At 41.2% G+C, this 18,713-nt stretch overlaps 1 protein-coding gene across 3 annotated transcripts in view; it reads left to right on the top strand.

Moving 5' to 3' along the window:
- PHF21B (PHD finger protein 21B) overlaps positions 1–18,713 on the top strand; it is a gene marked incomplete at both ends in the record, with an annotated part of 140,403 nt that overhangs the window by 100,241 nt on the left and 21,449 nt on the right. For all 3 annotated transcript variants that reach the window (XM_084205639.1, XM_084205641.1, XM_084205640.1), the window contains 2 exons: positions 6,248–6,340; positions 17,938–18,288. In XM_084205639.1, the coding sequence (XP_084061765.1) occupies positions 6,248–6,340; positions 17,938–18,288 (444 nt within the window). The remainder of the gene's footprint in view (positions 1–6,247; positions 6,341–17,937; positions 18,289–18,713) is intronic.

An 18,713-nucleotide genomic window follows, 5' to 3' on the forward strand; every position in this document is an offset into this window, starting at 1 on the left:
AGATGTTCAGGTGAGCTAGAGGACAGCAGTTATCCAGGATTTGTGAGGGAAGGTCAAGTTTAGGCAAGTTTTAGGTCAAATCAACTTGGAGGCTGCACATAGTGCTTGGCATTTATATAAAGCAAGCTTAAGGTTGAATGCAGCATTCAAGTTGTAAAATGGATGTAGAATGGGTAAAAAACCCCTGCAATTACTTCAGCGATAATCCATTCAGGTTAAGAATTTTCGTCTTTGCTGTTGCCATAGCAATCTGTTCCCCTGTCACTAGCACATTAAAAATCCATTCTGTAAAACTGTTGTTGCCAATATTGAACACATAACAGACAAAAAGATTTTTTTAATAGCTTAGGTTCAACACGAAGAAGACCTAGATCTTAAAAAGATGCATATGTTCTTTAAAAAGAAGAAGATTAGTATTTCCATAATTCATTGCAGGAACACACAGTATTTGTGCTGCAGTATTGATGTCAGTATAAAATAATTTGCAAATAATCCAGCAATGTAGTATCAATTGAGCTCAAATAATTGAACTGAGATACAAAAAAACCATGTTCCTGAGTTAAAGTCTTCTTTTGGTAACGTGCTGTAGAACTGAATGTGTCTTTAACCTTCTGTTACTGGTTGAGTCTGATTCTCTTCAGTGATTGACTGGAGTGATTTTACTTATCCTGGTGTAATACTGGAGTGGGAGAACAGTTATGTTCCCTAACAGCTTTACATCTTGATGATGTAAATCTTTACATCTTGTGATGTAATCTTAAACTGCTCATGAACACAAGCTCTGCAATGAGTTTGTACAGATAATGAATTGTAGCAATAAGTCCTTAAGCATTTGTTACTACATCTAAAAGAAGGTGGAAGGCAATTTATAATTCAAACCAAACATAGCAATAGTTTGACAAATCTATGTACCCAAACTGAGTAAAATGCAAATATTTTTCAATAGAGATACAATACCTAGATACTTATATATATGTGTGTGTATTTGTGTGTGTGTGTGTATTCATTCAGGACTGAAAGGCAGAAGCTTGCTTAAACCACAAATAGTCCTAGATTTGAAAACTCAGGCATTGACTAAGTCATAACATAATAGCTGGAAACAGAATGTATGGCCCTTAGTCTGATCACTGATAATGTAGGTCTCATCTTTGTTTCCACTGCAGCATCCTTTTATCCTCTCACCCTCTCTAGAATCCATCCTTTGAATTCTTAATCACTGCCCATGACATACTTCTTTATTTCACTTTTTATGTCTTCCACTTGCTACTCTCCTCACACTTCTATACCTCAGTTGTCTTTGAGAGCCTTTATCCTGGGGTGGTGTTGATTTATTGCAGGAGAATCATAGGAGGTTCACAGAATATTCTGAGTTGAAAGGGACCCACAAGGATCATTGAATCCAACTCCTGTTGGTTATTCCTGTTGTTACAGTGCAAGGCATTAATAGAAATGACAGTGATAAGTGATCTTCTTTTATAACTGCACTTGACAATATATCTTAAATTTTTCATTTTTTTTTGGCTGAATGAGAGGAACTGCCTTTCTTTTTTTTTTTTTTTTTTTTTTTTTTGTCTTTTAATGCAACTGTGTCCTCTTGTATGGGGACTTGAGCTGGTTTTCCTATTTTAAGTTATTACTATTATCGTAGTGAATAGGCCAGTGAAAAGGATGATTTCATTTGGATCCCTTCACTTCTTTTGGCAATTTGAATGTGACCCTTTGGAGCATGCTGGATGACATATACCCAACAGGGATTGCAGGTCCCCTCCATGGCAGGCCTGCTGCATTCCTGTCTGAGAGCATCTGTGGATTGCTGAATCAAACCATGTCCCTGACATGCCAGATCCCTCTCTGCCTGTGGAGGTGGCTGGAGACAGGAGTTGGGAATTGTCTTGTGTCCCAGTCACGTGTGTTCATTATCCAGTAACTCCTGCACCGAGGGATGAAGTGGTTGAGCTTTCTGCCCCAGTCCAGGGCTGGAGGTTGAGGTAAGAGTTAGTAAAAGATCATGAGCTGCCAAAATGCTTCTGGATGTAAAGTTTAGTGAATTAGACAGTAGGAAATACAGGGTGATGTACTTATTCTTATTTGAAAAAAAACCCCAACTGTATAAAGTAGTAAGTCTGGTTTTAGTGCATACAATCAAACCTGAGGCGAACTGAAATTTGGCTCTTCACTTTCCCTCATCCTTTCACATTATAAATGTTTCAGGGGATCACCAGAAAAGCCCAAGTAGCTTTGGACAAAGGAGAGATTCAGAAATATCTTTGATTTTTATGGACCTTTTTCATTAAAATGCTTAGAGCTGTAAATGTAGAAATAAGAAATTCATTTCTCTTTACAAAAGTGCTGCTATTCCGCGCTCATAAAATAGTCTTTTAAATTATTGTTTCTGCTTGTATCAATAAATCCATACAAAATGCTTAAAGGTCAAGCATTGCCAGAAAAATGTCTTTTCAGCTTGTTAATTAGGAGTTTATAAGAATGTGCACAACCTTGCTCTGTGGATAAACTGGAAAAGGAGGAGAAAAGAAAAAGGTCCCCATGGATAAAAGCGATAGTGTGGCATTAGCGAGTGTCAAGTCTTTGCTCCATCAGGATCACCATGGCCTGGACAGTCAGGGCATGAAAACAGGTGGCTCTGCTAACAGGAGGAACACAAGTTTATTTTTCTCTTTGTTGGGGAGGTATCTTGATTAGTTACCTCCTGAAGCCCATGGGCTTGAGCTGAGGGCCCAACTTGAGCTGATGTATGAAGGGGAGTGTGAGCAGGATTTGACATGTCATAGCTCAAGCCATGGGAAATTTGTCCAGTTCTCATTTTGGGGCTAAGGGCATCAGATAAAGACACTTATGTTTTTATTTCCCAGGCAAGTGGTTTTATTTTCCTGTGTTTATGTACAGCTTGAATAAGAACAAAGCAGTGCAAATTGTATCCAGAGACAAACTGCCCAACCACCCATTCTGGCACCTGCACCTCCTTCATTGCACCACTGGGATTCCTTATTTCATACTTCACTTCTTTCACCTATTGTCATGAAGACATCCTGGTCTGCCTAAAAATTAGGCCATTTGGTTGGAGTTCTCCATGCATGGATGAGATGAAGTTAATCAGTCACATGGAGTGGACACTGGAATTTCCACCTGCACAACAGTCTAGCCCTGACCATTATCATTTTACATCTAAACTAGACTTTTTTAATCACTAAAAGGGAGACAATAATACTGACCTAGGCAAAGTACCCAGACATAAGAGATGAAATGTGTTACAGGAAAATTACAGAGGTCATTGAATTCTTGTATAGCTGGAGCCATTTATTGCCCAAGCTGGGAAATAGTAGCAAAACAAAGTAAATAGTGAAAAATAAAATAGATTCTTACACATCTCTCTGTCTGAACATACTATAGAGCTAATATTAACATGAAATTGAAGTTCTGATTTTTTTTCCTTGGCCATATGATTTCTATACTGAGATTTTTTCCTTGAATATTGAATAGCACATCCTTACTATAAAACCATTTGTAAACAGAAGGCTGCATCTTTGTCACTGTAAATTTCATAACTTAAGAGTGCCATTATTTGGTTTTGTCCTTTTGTGTTTGCTGCAGCACTGCTACTTCAGGAAAATAAATCTGATTAAATTTTTGAGAGTGCAGGTGACAGAACTGACAGTAGTTCATTTCTCTGCTACCCACAGATGATTCCTCCTGACTTTGCCTTCAAGTGAAGCTGAGGAAACAGTGCAGAGTTGTTTTGTGGCATTTCTTGTTTGTTCTCTCATTTCTTTTGTCTCAATCATTCACTGTTTTGAAACCTGAGCCATAACTGGCCCTGTGGTGCACCCAGGGGCTGACATGACCTCCTTCCTCATAGGACAGACAGTCATCCTGTTCTAGATGCTTGGTTGGTTTTTTATTCCCTGGAGATATTTGAAGTAATACAAGAGAAGAGCTTTTTTGCTCAGACATGGAGTTTTTTGTGCATCTTAACATTTGATAACTCTACCTTATTTGACATCTCAGTAATTTGACTCTTATCTTTATAATCAGTTCCCAGTTTTATTCTTTGTATTTTAATGGTATCACAGAATCATTAAGGTTGGAAAAGATATCCAAGATCATCAAGTCCATCCTTGAACTGAACACCACCATGCCAATCACCATGTATTTTGTTGTCCAGTTTGGAAAACTCTGCAAATCCTTGTGTATCTGTAGGAATAGGAATATTAGAATGTGTGTTTGCAAGGTCAGAGGCGGCAGCCTTTAAAGCACAACTTCTCAGAAGGCAGAACTTTTTGTTTTTAACTGTCTGTAGAGGATATCTGTGCATCCCAGGAGAAGTAGTGATGCCCCTGGTACTTCCAAGTAGACCTTGGACTTCACTGTGTGGTGAAAGAAATCTCACTTGGGATAGTAGGGAAATATAGATCCTGCTTGTGATAAGCTTTCTGTAGCATGAGTTGGAAAGTTCACTTTGGTATTTACCCTAAAAAATCTGAATCTGGGCTGCATTGATTACAGTTTATGCCAATACTAAGTAGGAAGTTGTGATAAGTCTAATAAATGCCCACAGCAGCAGGTGGCAGCTCAATTTCTCCTTCTCCCCAGACTGCAGCAATTCATCCTGTTATTCTTGCTGATGTGTGAGGCTGTGCTAGGGTGAACAGGGCTTTGAAATTGTTCAGTTAGATCCTTCCCCTTGTTTTTAGTCCATGTATCACCCTCTAAGGAAACTGTGGCAGAAATACCCCCTTCTGTTCCTCACCCTGCTGCCAGATCCTTAATTTCTAAAGGAAGGTGTAACTTACTTGTTTTATCATCCATGGATGGAAATGCTGCTCTCTCTGCCTCCTTTCCCTCTTCTCTTGGCTTCAGACAGAATTTTAATGGAGTATATTTTTCCATGGATAATCCAGGGCATTGGTAATCCATGAGTACTCGAGAAAAATTGTCTTGCCTGTTTATAACTGTTCAGCTCTCCTTGTTGTTTAAATCAGGCAAATCTTCAAATGTTAATCTTTGCTGAATATGCAACATCACACCCCCAAATGTCTCTGACAGGAGTAGCAGAGGTAAAAATATAAACGCTGTAGGAGAAGTTTATTAAGAATATTCTGCCTGAATACACTTGTTATTTCTTATCAAACACTGGAGACAGAATGAAATAGACTGTTTTGCCACTCTGTGGGTGAGGTCTGAGGAGAACATATCAGTATGGATATGACACAGTTTCACTCTTCTTGAGCTGATTATGTTATAGTTTCTTTTCTACTGACAAATTTCATTACCAGATTGGGGTAATAATAGCATATTTTATCTTGCTGGCTTTGATCCAAACTCTTGGTTTAGAGCAGAGTTAAATTTAGAGAAATTCAGTTGAATCTATATTTTTCTCCATATTAGCTATTTCTAACAGCCTGGTAAGATTTTCTGTTTGGTGACTAAGTGTCTCTTGCTGTTACAATGACAGTCATATGTGTGCTTATAGTTCTGTGTCATCCCAAGAGTGATAACAAAATGCTAGATAAAAGTTACAAAACCTTGCCTTAAGAATATTGGCCAGTTAACCTAAGTATGAAATTTTGGTTAGAAGCTGTGGCTTCCCCATCCCTGGAAAGGGACATTGGATGGGGCTTGGAGCAACCTTGTCTGGTGGAAAGTGCCCCTGCCCATGGTGGGGGATGAAATTGGGTGATCTTTAAGGTCCCTTCCAATCCAAGCCATTCCTTGATTCTATGAATTGAAATCAGGGTTGAAAGACATTGAATGGGAAAAGTTAGCTGTCTTCTTTACATATATGACCCAATCATAAATTTATAAGCTATCTGCTTATTCCATCCTATCTTAAATAAGCTTTGAATAAATTTGGTATACAACCAAGAAAAGGGTGAGTAACAAAAATAAGCATGGCTAGTAATAAATGCTGTGTTGGCCCAAATGGGTGTCAGCTGAATGTTGTGTGGCAGTGTGCTGTAGTAGATTTATAGGCAGCTTTCCATTTTAATAATTCAGTATTTACTATTTCCTGAGGCACAGCAAATACCATGAAATGCATCATTGTACCAATACACGTCACTGTGGGGCATTTCAGATCTTTTTTGAAAACAGTCTGGTGCCTAGAGAGCCTTCAGCCAGGGCAGCTGGGAAGAGAAAAGGAGCTGGAAGGGAAGTGCTGGCTCAGAGAGATTCTGTCTGGGAAAGCTTTACGATTGTTTTAAGCTGTGTTCAAATGTTTTTCTTCCAACAGACTTTGGGAACTATCACTGCAGTGCCCATTAAGGTTCCTCAGGTCAGCTCCTTGCAGAGGTTGGCAGGACAAGGACCAGCAGTGCTACCTCAGGTACAAAATACACTTTCAAAGAGGGGGTTGTGTCATTTTGTGCATATTCTCTGCTTCTGTCTAGTGCCCAGGGATCAGCACACTGATTTTGCAGAGTTGTGTTTTTCTTCAGTCCATGAAAAAGATAATTCTTCTGGGAGTGTACTGATAGCACAAAGAAAAGCTATAAACTGTAATGTAGATTCATTGTGGAAGAGCAAAATACATATGGTGGAGTGTAAATTTATGCTTTAAAGTTGTATCACAAATCAAAGAAGTGAAAATCTGCAATCCTGTAATTAAAAGAACTGGTGGAAGTGTTAAACATCCTGTTCAAGATTTAACCCCATGTTCTGTTTCACTGAGTTTTTTGCCTTGTCTATCCCAATACAGTTTTGGCCCAGCTAACCCAGGTGCCAGACTGAGGAAAGATTCTCTGAGTAAGACTGAAAGGAGAGTTGCATGCGCTGTTTTTTAAAATGTTTCAAACTGTCTTTTTTTCTGAACACCAATCTCTGTTTCTATAACTATGCACTTTATTCCCCATTTCAGTCCTCTTTCTCAAAACTTTTGGATGTAATTTTCAACAGGTGTTTTGCTGCAATTCTATGGTTTGCTGTTCACATTAATGATTTTTAAGTAAAATTTATTTCTCCCACTGTGGCCCTTAGAGCTCTATTTCTCATATAGAAAAACTGGAAAAGTGCTGAAGTTGATGATATATAATCTTTGTATTGTTCCTTTTTTTTTTTCTTTTTTTTTCTTTTAAGTGGCAGAATGTAGTAGAAGATCTGTGAGCCAAATTTACTTGGAGGAAGAAGTATTTCCAATACAAAGTACTTAAATTCTCTCTTTAAATTACATTTTATGGAAGGCAGAATTGTGAACATAAAGTGAGGTTATAGTTTTCTTATCAAGTTCAAGACTTTGCTTTTCAGTTGTTCTTACAACTTAATAACATTTTGATTTCTGCCATTTTGGGGTGTCAAAGATGAGCAGATTGCTCCTGAAAATAGATGAGGTTCAAGAGCAGCTGAAAAACCTGTAACAGGACCTAAATTGTCATTTAGGCTGTGTTTCAGCAACAGTGATGCACTCAGAGAAGTACCAATGCCCTATGCTTTAGTTAAATAGAAAAATTTCATTCAGTGCTAGATTCCATTATGAAGAATTGAAAAAAGTGGAAGAAACTGACTTCCTCAGCTTTTTGAAAAGAACACATCCTTTTTGTCTTGCTGTTTAGATCATAGCAATATTTTTGTTTGTATTTCACTTTGTTTCACTCCCTTTGTGAACAATGGAAGCACTTTGTGAATGTGCTTCCATTTCAGACCTGTTTATGCAATCATACTTAATTCTAAACAACTACCAGTACTTTCTTGGCTGCCCTAAAGTTAGTCCACTTAGTTTTCTATTTAGTGAATATTTCATATAGATAGAATGGGCAATAACTACCTAGCAATCTCTTTTCTGAAAAACTAGAAATTAAGTAGGGAGCTCTATGTAAGACCATGTTAGGGGTATGTCTTATGCCCTGAGTTTTTTCTGGCTTTTTCACAGGCCTGCAATGGGCCAGCTTCTTCAGCAACAGCCTGTCCTCTTTATGTGCCAGTCCTCCTTTATGCTGCTTCATGGTCCATATGTTTCTCTCCCACTCCAAGCTCACAGAGAAGTTTAAAATTTCCATATAGATTCCTTGTGGGGAACTCCCTCCATCCATCAAACATCCCTCCTTTGTGCTCAGTGTCTTCAAAGATACCAGCTTTTCATCTACAAGTGGAATATTTGGCTTCTAATTAAATAGTCAGATGTCTTGAAAATAGATTTAATATAGCCATGGACCAGAATGGTGCAAAGCTGTCATTGCCCAGGTACAGCTGGAGGCAGGTGACCTGGGAAGCCACTGTAAGTCTGCAGCACTGTGTCACTGTGAAGGCTGTCCTTTGTAACAGCTGTAGGGTGAGTGCATTGTCACTGCTCTGCTCCAGGAAAACTGGAAACTTCAGATGGAAATATAAAATTCCAGGAAGCAAGGCCATGTGATACCACACTGGTGTTATGGTAAAAAACATCTCCTTCTTCTTCCTCGTAGTTTTGTGAAAACAAACACCTAATAAAAATTATTTTGGAAATTAAGAGGTGTATTTATCTTCCAGTAGGAGCTGGAAATCATGCAGAATTAAATTCAGTCACAGTCCATGTCCTCAGCTTTTATTCATCAGACTTGGTCACAGACCAGGCTGGCCACTTATCTCCTTTTGTCCCTGTGGGTGACAGGCCCCATACCTTGTCTGAGTTACTGGCACAATCCTGCCATTCTGGGACTGACTTTTGGGAGATGCAAATTCCCATCTCCTATGCATAACAACAAGTTGAGTCCAGCTGGGTTTGGCACCTGCTAAAACCTTTACTTTGTTTGCCCATGTAACAGCAAATTGCTGGGACAGCAGAACCATATTCATCACTCCTCTACCAAGAATTTGGAGTATTTCACAAGGAATGAGAGCAGTATTCAGAGTCAGGTGTTATCTATGGCTCCATCTTGTTCTGGACAGAAAGAGGGGACTTGTCCATTTTAAGGCCTCATCATGTCTAAAGGAGTTTGATATATTTGACACTTTTGTGCTCCTCATCTTGAGAGCCTCTTTTGATTTACCCCTATGCAGTTAAGCAAAAACACACCACACAAGTAAAACGAGGCATTTAACAAGAGTTACATAAAATAATGCATACAGCTCCCTCATTTTCCACATTAGTACAGATACTTGTAATTTGTTTTGTTCATTTGAATGGGTTTATGATATGACCCCCTGGAAGCTTTTCCATCTGGGGAATGAAGTTTCAAAATTTGCACATTCACAAATGGCAGCAAAATCCCATCACTTAGAACTGCTAATTAAGTGGTGAGCAAACAAACATTACTTACTAGTTCTTTGCACAATGCAAACAATATTTTAGGAATTCATTATTTGCCAAAACAAGCTTCTTTGGCAGACATTTGTGGGTTTGTTTTTTTTTTTTTTTTTTCATTTGGGATTTTTTTGCTGTTTGTTTTTTTCCTAATATGAAGGTATTTTTGCTTTCATCAAATAAGTGAGCTATGATGTTTGAGAAGCTAATTCCAGATAGCCTTTCTCTTCTTACTTTGGTCTTTGGGGTCTCCAGCTGATAGTGCTTGAAAACTGCAGACTCTCCACTGCACTCTAAGAAGAAAATCCTAGAGGTCCTCTGCTTAAGCACTGTAGTAATCTGGAGCTATTCCTCTTCCTTATGGCACCATCTGCTCTAAGGAGGGGGTGGCATTCTGTCAGGTTGAGTTCCAATATCCAGCTGCAGAGCAAATATTCTGTTTATTTTGAACTGGTTTACAGACAAATCTAAGTTGCACTGTAGCCACCTGGAGGTACATGTGAAATGTGATTTTTCAACAGGAAGATTTTAAATGAAAAGGTAATAATATTAAAATAAATCCCCTGTTTTATTGTCAGTAATTTGGGCCTAGTCCAATCCTCATTCAAATTAATGGAGAGACTGTGACATTTTGGATGGCAGTTAAATCAGATTACAATGCTATCTCCCTGGCCTATCTTTCCAGTGCTGGTTGAAGGCACAATTTGGGATGGCTTTGCTCATGACACTGCTGCTTAGAGCAGAGCAGTGTCTGCATTGGAGAGATCACACAGGTTGATGGTGAAAACAAACAGGTACTCACAGGGCTTAGGTGAAATAATGTATGTCTCAATCAACTCTGCCGAGTTCTGCTGTCAGACACTGCTTAGTTTTTATCTTCTGCAGTGACTTTATGTCTTAGGTTGGAAATGGGTGTGTGTATTCTATTCCTATCTGATGGGGCAGTTATCTTCTGTTAATTGGGCAGCTTTCTTTAGATCTTCCACAACCCCTCCTCCCTCCTGGGAGATATCTTCTCTTCATGGGCCATTGAGTCCCACTGCATGACTGACTAAATTACATCATCCCATTGGGAGAAGCTCTGCCCAGAGGGAGGAGCCAAGCATTCCCTAGCTGGATATAATCTGAGATTTGGAAGATCACAGCAGCCTTGTCCAATGGATTCTGAGGAAGACCAGGCTCATCTACACCACCACAGGACCTTCAGAGAAAGATTACACCTTTCTACAGGATCCCTGCTCCAACAGAACCACCCCTGTCACTCCAGGAGGACTGCAGCCACCATTTCAATTGCACTGCTACCAACACCCAGACCCACGGGGTGTCAGGTTGTATTCTGACTCTGCCAGTGTTGTTTTGTATTTCTGCATTGTTTATTTTTTTAAATTTTCTTCCCTAATAAAGAACTGCTATTCCTACTCCCATATCTTTGCCTGAGAGCCCCTTTAATTTCAAAATTATAACAATCCAGAGGGAGGGTTTTACATTTTCCATTTCAGGAGAGGCTCCTGCCTTCCTTAGCAGACACCTGTCTTTTCAAAGCTTGGCACTTTAATGTGTGCAATTCAGTAGGGTTTGATTGTGGTCACTGGGCTGCCTTGGGACAAGCTCTGTTATCTTGGTGTGTGTTATTCTTCACTGGGTACCATGTGAGCCCAGCCAGAGTCTCCACATGTTCCCAAATGTTAAAAACACAGTCCCATTTTTAAATTTCATGTCATAGTTCTCATGAGCACATTTCTACTGGTAGTTGCTGCTTCTCTTCACATGTGTACCAAACCTAGGTACTACTCCTGGCTTCCTTAGTGGTAGGGCTTCTGGAAGATTTCTTGAAAGGAAAACAACTCCTAGAGAAACAAATAAGTTTTGGGATGCCGCTGTGTACTATAGAAGGAATAGCTTGGTCTGTGGCAAATGGGTCTGCTGCTCCAGGTGCCGGGATGGCCCCTCTGGCCCCTCCCTACACCTCAAAAGAAAAAAGAGGAATTGTGCACGCTTTTTCTTTCTTAAATATGCCATCACAGAGGCATTACTAGCTACATCAATTGGCTCAGCAGCATGTCTGTTTTCAGAGCCAGCCTGGTATTGGTTTTGTCGGGCATGCAGGACGCTTCTAGCAGCTTCTCACAGAAAAATCACTTCTGTTGCTGGCTTCTTCCCTCCTCACCAAAAAAACCAAGCCATGTAAAACCAACCCAGCATTCAAAACATTGACAACATTTTTAATAAAGAGCTCCCACCTGACTGCCTTATGCCAACATCCACAAAAAGCAGAGCTGGCAGATTCCCCCTCAAACATCCTTCTCAGCAAAACATCCATTTCTGTAGTATCAAGCAAAGATGAAGGAGAAGAAAACTAAGTTAGATTGTTTTGCCTTCTTAAAAAAACTGCCCAGGAGTTCTCTTAGCTGCATGTCACCTTTACACTTAAGTTAGCTGTCCACGACTAACAAGTGAAATACCAAGTCATGGCAGGTACACAGCACCTGGGAGATGCCAGATTGAGTGTGTGCAATTTGAGCACATGTGGAAATACTCTGAGTGACTCCTGGGTTGTGTTGTGTGTAAACTGAGACACCAGGGTTTGTTTCAAGGGGCTTGTTGCAGTTCTGCCCTTGCTGAAGTTCTGCTCAATTTTGCTGTTGGTTTTGATCAGAATAAGGTTTCTTTCCTGGTCTGCTCCATCCAGAGTAGCAGGACTGAAAATGTGGGCTGGAGCTGTTCCTTGGGTTTTGCCCTGCATTTCACAGTGTCCTTCTGTACATTCACAGGCTAATATTCCAGGGATATGCTAAAGAGAGACCTAAGTTGTATGTGAACATGGGATTCACATAATCTCGGTGATCTTGCCTGGGCTTTCTACAATGAAGAGTAACTTCTCTTTTTTGTAGCCCCATCAAGGGGAAGGAAGAAAAGAAAAAAATCTTCCCTGTGGGAAGAAAATAAACTATGTTTATTTTGACAGTGGTCCTAGACCAGGCTGAAGATAATAAGAGCTTATTGGGAAAGGAACTAAAAATTACCAAACTTCAAATACTTGTATTTGAGTGAATGGGGCAACCTGGATTTTAGGGAGTGTCATTGCTGTAAATTTAAGGCAAAATTTTTTTTTTGGCCTTATTTTTACTGATCAAAAAAGAAGAGGGAGGGAGTCAGTCCTCAGCTGGCATAAATAGACACAGCTTTATTGAAGTCAGTGTGCATCTGTTCATTCTGGTGAAGGATATGATTACCCCATATTGCACTCATTTTATCAGCCATTGCTAATGTTTTCTGTGTAATCCTCTAAAGTTTTCAAGAATGAAAGCTCTGGCTGCTGCTCCCAGCACTTTGCCTCTGTGACATATGAATTATGCCAAATCCATTTTGAGGTTTTGTTTTCAATCTCTGAGTACAAGGGTGAAGTGAAAATAAAGCGTGAATAATGGTCTTCCTCTCAAAGGCAATGTGATATTGTGTTGAGCTGAAAAACTTACTTTCATAGAGATGGGCCCTGCTAGCATGAAGGGCTGATGGATGCTGAGCATGATCCAGCTGATATCTGATACAGGGGAAGGGGAGGGCTCTTCAGTGTTGCTGACAAAGCTATAACAAGATCCAGGCACTGGAAGCTGAAGTTAGGCAGATTCAACCTTGCTATAAAATGCCAGTCACAAGCATTAAAAAAAAAATTAACAATTTACTGAAGCTCATCATTAAGAAGTCTTTAGTGTTTTCTTTTGAAATCAGTCTTCAGTTTCTGGGAGAAATTAAATGGCCAGCCTGTGAACCAGAGGATCACAGTGATCCCTTTTGGGTTTGTAATTGAAGTGCACTGTGTTAACTTCCCCTTATTCCTAGGCCTGAGGGAGAACACATTTACCAGAAATGCCCTTATCAATTCTCATATCACCTGCAGATCCTCACAGATGTAACTGTTCTAATTAAATCCTGTCCTTTAGGACTACATAGGATTGCCCACAGAGACTGAAGGAACTGTGTGACTTTCCTCCCTTCTCCTTTTTCCCCATACCTGTATAGGTTGGATCTTGAGGACTTCTTTTGTAAGGGGTTTTCTTTCTTACTTTATTTTTCTTTACTACAACAGTGAGTGACTCACCTGTTGGGATTGTCTTGGTTTCCAAGACAGGTGTCTGCTAGGGAAGGCAGAAAAGGCCTCCCTTGGAATGGAGAATGTAAACCCCCTCCCTCTGGATTATTACAATTGTGAAATCAAGGGGCTCTCAGGCAAAGATATGGGAACAGGAATAACAATTCTTTACTAGTATGTATAATAAAACAAACAAACAAACAACAACAGCTTTGGCATTAACAACAAACAGAACACAAACCCAGTCCCAGCCTTTGGGGTCCCGGTTCAGTGGCTGCTCTCCCCAGCAGAGCTCACCCCACGGCAGAAGCAGCAGCTCTGGCCGCAGCAGTGAAACTCCCTTCCCCAAGAGCAGTGCCTCCCATCATCCTCCTCCCAAAACACCTCACAGAGGGCCAGCAACTGCACCCAGCCCCTTCCCCCAGCCCAAATCCCCCTGGCATCTCCGCCCAGCCCACCCGAGGGAAAACTCCCAAAAAAACAGAGTTCCCCTTGTCCCACGCTCCCATCAGCAATTCAATGGGAAGAAATTCCCCAGGAAATAGATTGCCCATGATCACATTTTGCTGTGTCAGTGGTGACACACATCAGGCTCTGCTCCCTCCACCACTCAGCAATTCATTCACCTCTGTGGTATTCAGCAGTTTGTGCTCTTCAGAGCTTGAATGGCATTTTGGTGAAATGGAAACCTTTGAGCTTCGTATAGGGACATCTGGATAGAGCTTAATAATATGGGATATACAAGAAGTCATGTTAGTCACAGCAGCTGATTCTTTCCTCATCTGAAACTCTTTAAAATATATTAAATTAGAAGTTGTTGAACAAAAGAGCACTCTGTAAATCTCACAGGATTGGGCGCTCTCTTATTTCCGTGGCTGAAAAGCAGACAGCTGCCACCTAGTGAGTGCTCAGATTGGAGAATATCTCCTTGAAAAATGTGCTCACCTGCAGCTATCTGAGAAGTACCAGTCTGCCACAGGAAATGAAATGTTTCTGTTATTGTGGGTATGGAGGAAACTCAAGAACAACATGGGTTTAGGAAAACATTCTATTCAAGAAGCAGCTCTCTCTTCTGCATTTTGAGCCCTGCTAGTATCACATTCTGTTTTGACAGCTGTCAGAAGTTAAATGAAAGATACTTGGGGAAAGAAGGGTTGAGCCTGCAGGAGAATTGTTACTTGCAGCACTTGCCAAAAGCTGAAGTAACATACTATCTCTCTTTCTTTCTCTTTTCTTCTCTTTTCCTCAACTTTGGTGCCCTTTTTTTCTGTAACTCCTGTGACAGGGACTGGTGTCATCCAACCTGTGCTACTTTCAGTAGAAAATTACTTTTTGGTACTGTGTGTGTGCACTCCCTGTCCTGCCCTTGTTTTGTTCTACCTCTTCTTTGGTGATTGCCAGCTTCCAAGCTTTTGCTAGTGCCACTGTCCTCCATTCATCTCCCAAATTTAAGCTACAGTTTTGCCATGAGGGAAAGGAATTTATGCTACCTTTTTCCTTCTTATATTTTCTCTTTCTAGCTGATACCATTTATCTCCACAAATAACTGTAGCAGTTTGGGATTTTAGGTGACACTCTGCCAAAGGTATTTCGTGTAGTTGTTTATTAAATGTTTACACTTAGTGTTTTTATTCTGAGGGAAACATTTATAGGTGTTGGAGCACAAGGGGCTTCTACATTTGCTTTCTGTTTTGGATTCACACTTGCAGGTCCTTGAAATAAATGTTAGTTTCACTTTAAATTATTGTAACTTTAACTCAGGAGTACCTGAAACTTTTGTTTTTGTAGTCAACCCTTTCTATTGTTCTGTAATTGCAAATAAATATGGTCTTCCAAGGTTAGGTAAACTTGGCAGGAAGTTTTCAGAGGCTTAGTCCATGAAAACAGCTATCCCTCTTCTGTATCACATGGTGGTAGGAAGTGCCCAGCATATGCTCTGTGATGTACCAGTTTGGTACATCCTATAAGATAATTTCAGTATGCAGCACTTTATAAAGAATTTAGTATTTTGGAAAATTAAGTTTGTTTCATTATCTCTGCAGTGAAGTAATATGTGTTCATCCATAATTTGCAGGATGTGTATTATGTATGTGTGTAGGATTCACTGAGATATTACATCATGCAGTAGAAAAGATAATGATATAGCTGGAATATATATAGGCATTTAGTTTTAATTAGACTTTTGATTAAATGTAGAAGTGCAGTTAAAAGTCACAGATACAGTAGATCCTGGTAGACTGCATGACAGTTTTTGGCTAGAGAAACTCCTGAACTGATGGGTTTAAACCAATGCTTTGTGCAGTGCTTTTGAAAATAAGACCATTAACTAATCATGGATGTGAAGCTAAGTACAGAATCCTCCCTAAAACTACTTGACCAAGGTATTTGTCTGGTATCTTAACTAAGCCAGTCAGATAATCATTACACAAAGTGACTGCATAAAGAAAATGAGCAAAGAACCCTCCAGTTACTGTCAGGGTATTGTGACTGTGTTTCGTTGGAGTTCTGTGTAGTTTTCCATCATCTCACAGCAGGTCTCTGCAGCTTTCCTGTGTCACCCCAAAGCTGTAAGCTGAACACAGTGCCTTCCTGGCTCTGCACAAGTCTGCAGGACCTTGGGCAAACCTCCTCCTTACCCCTGCATCTGCCATGACTGCTGGCAGTGTGACTGTCCCAAGCAGGATACCGATACTCTGATAATACTTTCACACTGGTACAGGGCTCTGTTGTGGTCCGTGGTGGTGGTGGTGGACACAACCTTCCCTGAGAGTATCTTGTGCCAAGGGGTAGGAGCCAGGAGAGCACCAGCACACACACAGACACACAGACACACAGACAGACAGACACACACGCAGCAGCTCGGCAGTGAAGACGCGGGAGGCTCCAGGCACGCAGTTCCAACGTGCTTTATTTCAGGCAATCCTGAAGAGGTCCAGGGGGCCAAAGACAGAGGAGGGTCCAGGGTATAAATACCAGGGAAAAGAGGACGGAGAAAAGCATCAGGGATCCGATGAACTGAGGGCTCAGGGGCAGAACACGGGGATAGGGAATGCCAGGGTGCATGGGTGGGATTACACAAAGCAATGGGAAAGCAAGGAAGGGAGAACTTACCAGAACATGAACATACAAGGGTAAAGGGGGTAGGGAAGGCCAAGGGGCCAATGGGGAGGACAGAGCTGGGACAAATTAACACAGTGCTGCAGAGCACCATGGGGGAGGCTTCTTTCCTCACCTTGAGATGAGAGAAATACCCTGAGCCTATGATGCATCTCTCCAGGGCATTATTGTTGTGATGCCTTTCCCTTGTGGGTGTCCACAGGGGTCCTATTGATATTTAAGGGACAAATTACTGAGACACAGAGAGCTGGCAACGTATGTGTTGTTGCCCTTAATATTTGCTGTGGGGACAAAAGGGTATGGTTCCTTCTTGACACAATAGGGAATGATGGCCAGCCTTGAGAGATGGTTTTCTGCACACCAGTAAATCCCTGCATTTTTAAAAAATTGCTTACTTAGGCTGAAGATTGAAGTTGGCACCATTTGAAGGGCTCCTGTAGACTCCAGTGGTGACACAGGCAGCTGTTTCCCGTGTTTGTCTGTTAGAACTTGTCATTTCGTTTCACAGTATGGGAGGTGCAAGAAGTGACAGGACTAAATAAGCACAGAGGGAACTGACTGTTTTATCAGCTGTGTTAATGAATAAGCTGGGGGTGAAGTTAACTCCATGTGAAGCATTTTAAATTATTTATTTTCAGCCCTGGAACTGTACTTAACACGTTGTTAAGGCAGAGCCATGTTGACTGGGTATCGTTAATTACACCACTGGAAACACATCACATTAGCTGAAAACAACTGATTGCTGCTATCATTCATGGCTCTGGGTACAGCCCCAGCTGTTGCAAAGCAGGGCAAAGTGTCCTCTTCCATTCGTGGAAGTGTCTCCTGCATCCACCCACAGCTGCAAGTAAGCTTTTTAATTACTGCAACAAAATATGATGTTTGGTGGTTGTGGGTTTCTTGTATCCCTCTCTTTATTTTATTTATTTTTTTGTGAGTTAAGTGATTGTGATCTCCTATCCATTTGACATGGCATGTCTTGAACAAGTGATGATGTTCATTGACCAATCCACCAGTATAAAAGCATATACTTTACTGTCCCTGTAAATGCTTTCTCACAACTCCCTTAAAGATTCAGCTCCCTCTCCTTAATTCATAGCAAAACTGTTGTGTCCTTCAGAACAGGAAATTTTTGCATATGGGTTTTCCATTCTTTGCAAAGGCTTTGGCTTACACATGGGCAGCAAACACAGGAGCTGTGCTGCAGGCATGAGCGGAGAGAACTGGATGTGACTTGACTAACATTTGTATGGATGTGTGCTAATCAAAATAAGGCTTTGACTTTCTTCTTATTGTTTAGTATTGCAGTGAGTTAAGACTTCAAAATGACCCAACTGAGAAGAGCTGGGAATGTATATACATGTAAATGAATGGTTGGCTACTTGCAGTTGCTACATTCTGTTTTTCTAGATACTCCTCGTCCATGGTGAATGCAATTAGAGATTCTCCTGGGAGAACCCCTGTGTGCAGTGTTTGTTAACACCTGGCTCTCTGTTTGTAGGTTAGGCCAAAGACCCTGATTCCAGACAGCCTCCCAATCTCCCCGTGCAGAGACCAACCCTCCAAGCAGCCTCCCACCTTCCAGAAGGCAACCATAGTGAGCATCAAAAACCCCAGCCCTGCCCTCCCAACCGCCAACAACACCGTCAGCCATGGACAGACGCACAGCAGCCAGTCCCAAAGCGTCACCGAGCCGGCGGCCCTGTCGTCCCCTCTGAGTGGCGCTGGCGTGGCCTATGCCATCATCTCCACGTCCCCCAGCAATGCAGCTCCCATCAGCACCAGCGCCGCTGTCTCGGTGGTCAACGACAGCATCAAAGTGCAGCCGCTGCTCATCAGCGCCGACAGCAAGGTGAGCTCCCGGGGCAGCAGGAACAGGGCTGTGCTGCAGGGGTTGCCCTGGGAGAGCACAGCCCCTGCAGTGCTGTCAGGGGTTCTTCTCAAAGAAAAGAATCAGAAAGCAGTGGGGAAATTCTTACACAGACACAGAGAAGCTAGCAGGCTTGTATCTGTGTACGAGCCTTTTTAATGGAAACAAAACACATCATTATGTAAATTGATATTAACAGGACTTTCTGTTAATATGAGCTTCTCTTTCCACAAGCCAATCCTCACTAATAAAATCCCTGAATTCTGTACAGGCTCACATTTCTTATGGACTCCCGCTTCAATGGTACAGTGCTACTCGATTTGTTGACTGACCCCAGGGAGAACATAAAATAATCAGAGATTCCCTTCTGCTCTTTCAGGGGAAGACCAAATGAAATGAGAGCTCAG

Source organism: Fringilla coelebs (assembly GCF_963513975.1).
Source record: "Fringilla coelebs genome assembly, chromosome: 5".
Lineage (NCBI taxonomy): Eukaryota > Metazoa > Chordata > Aves > Passeriformes > Fringillidae > Fringilla > Fringilla coelebs.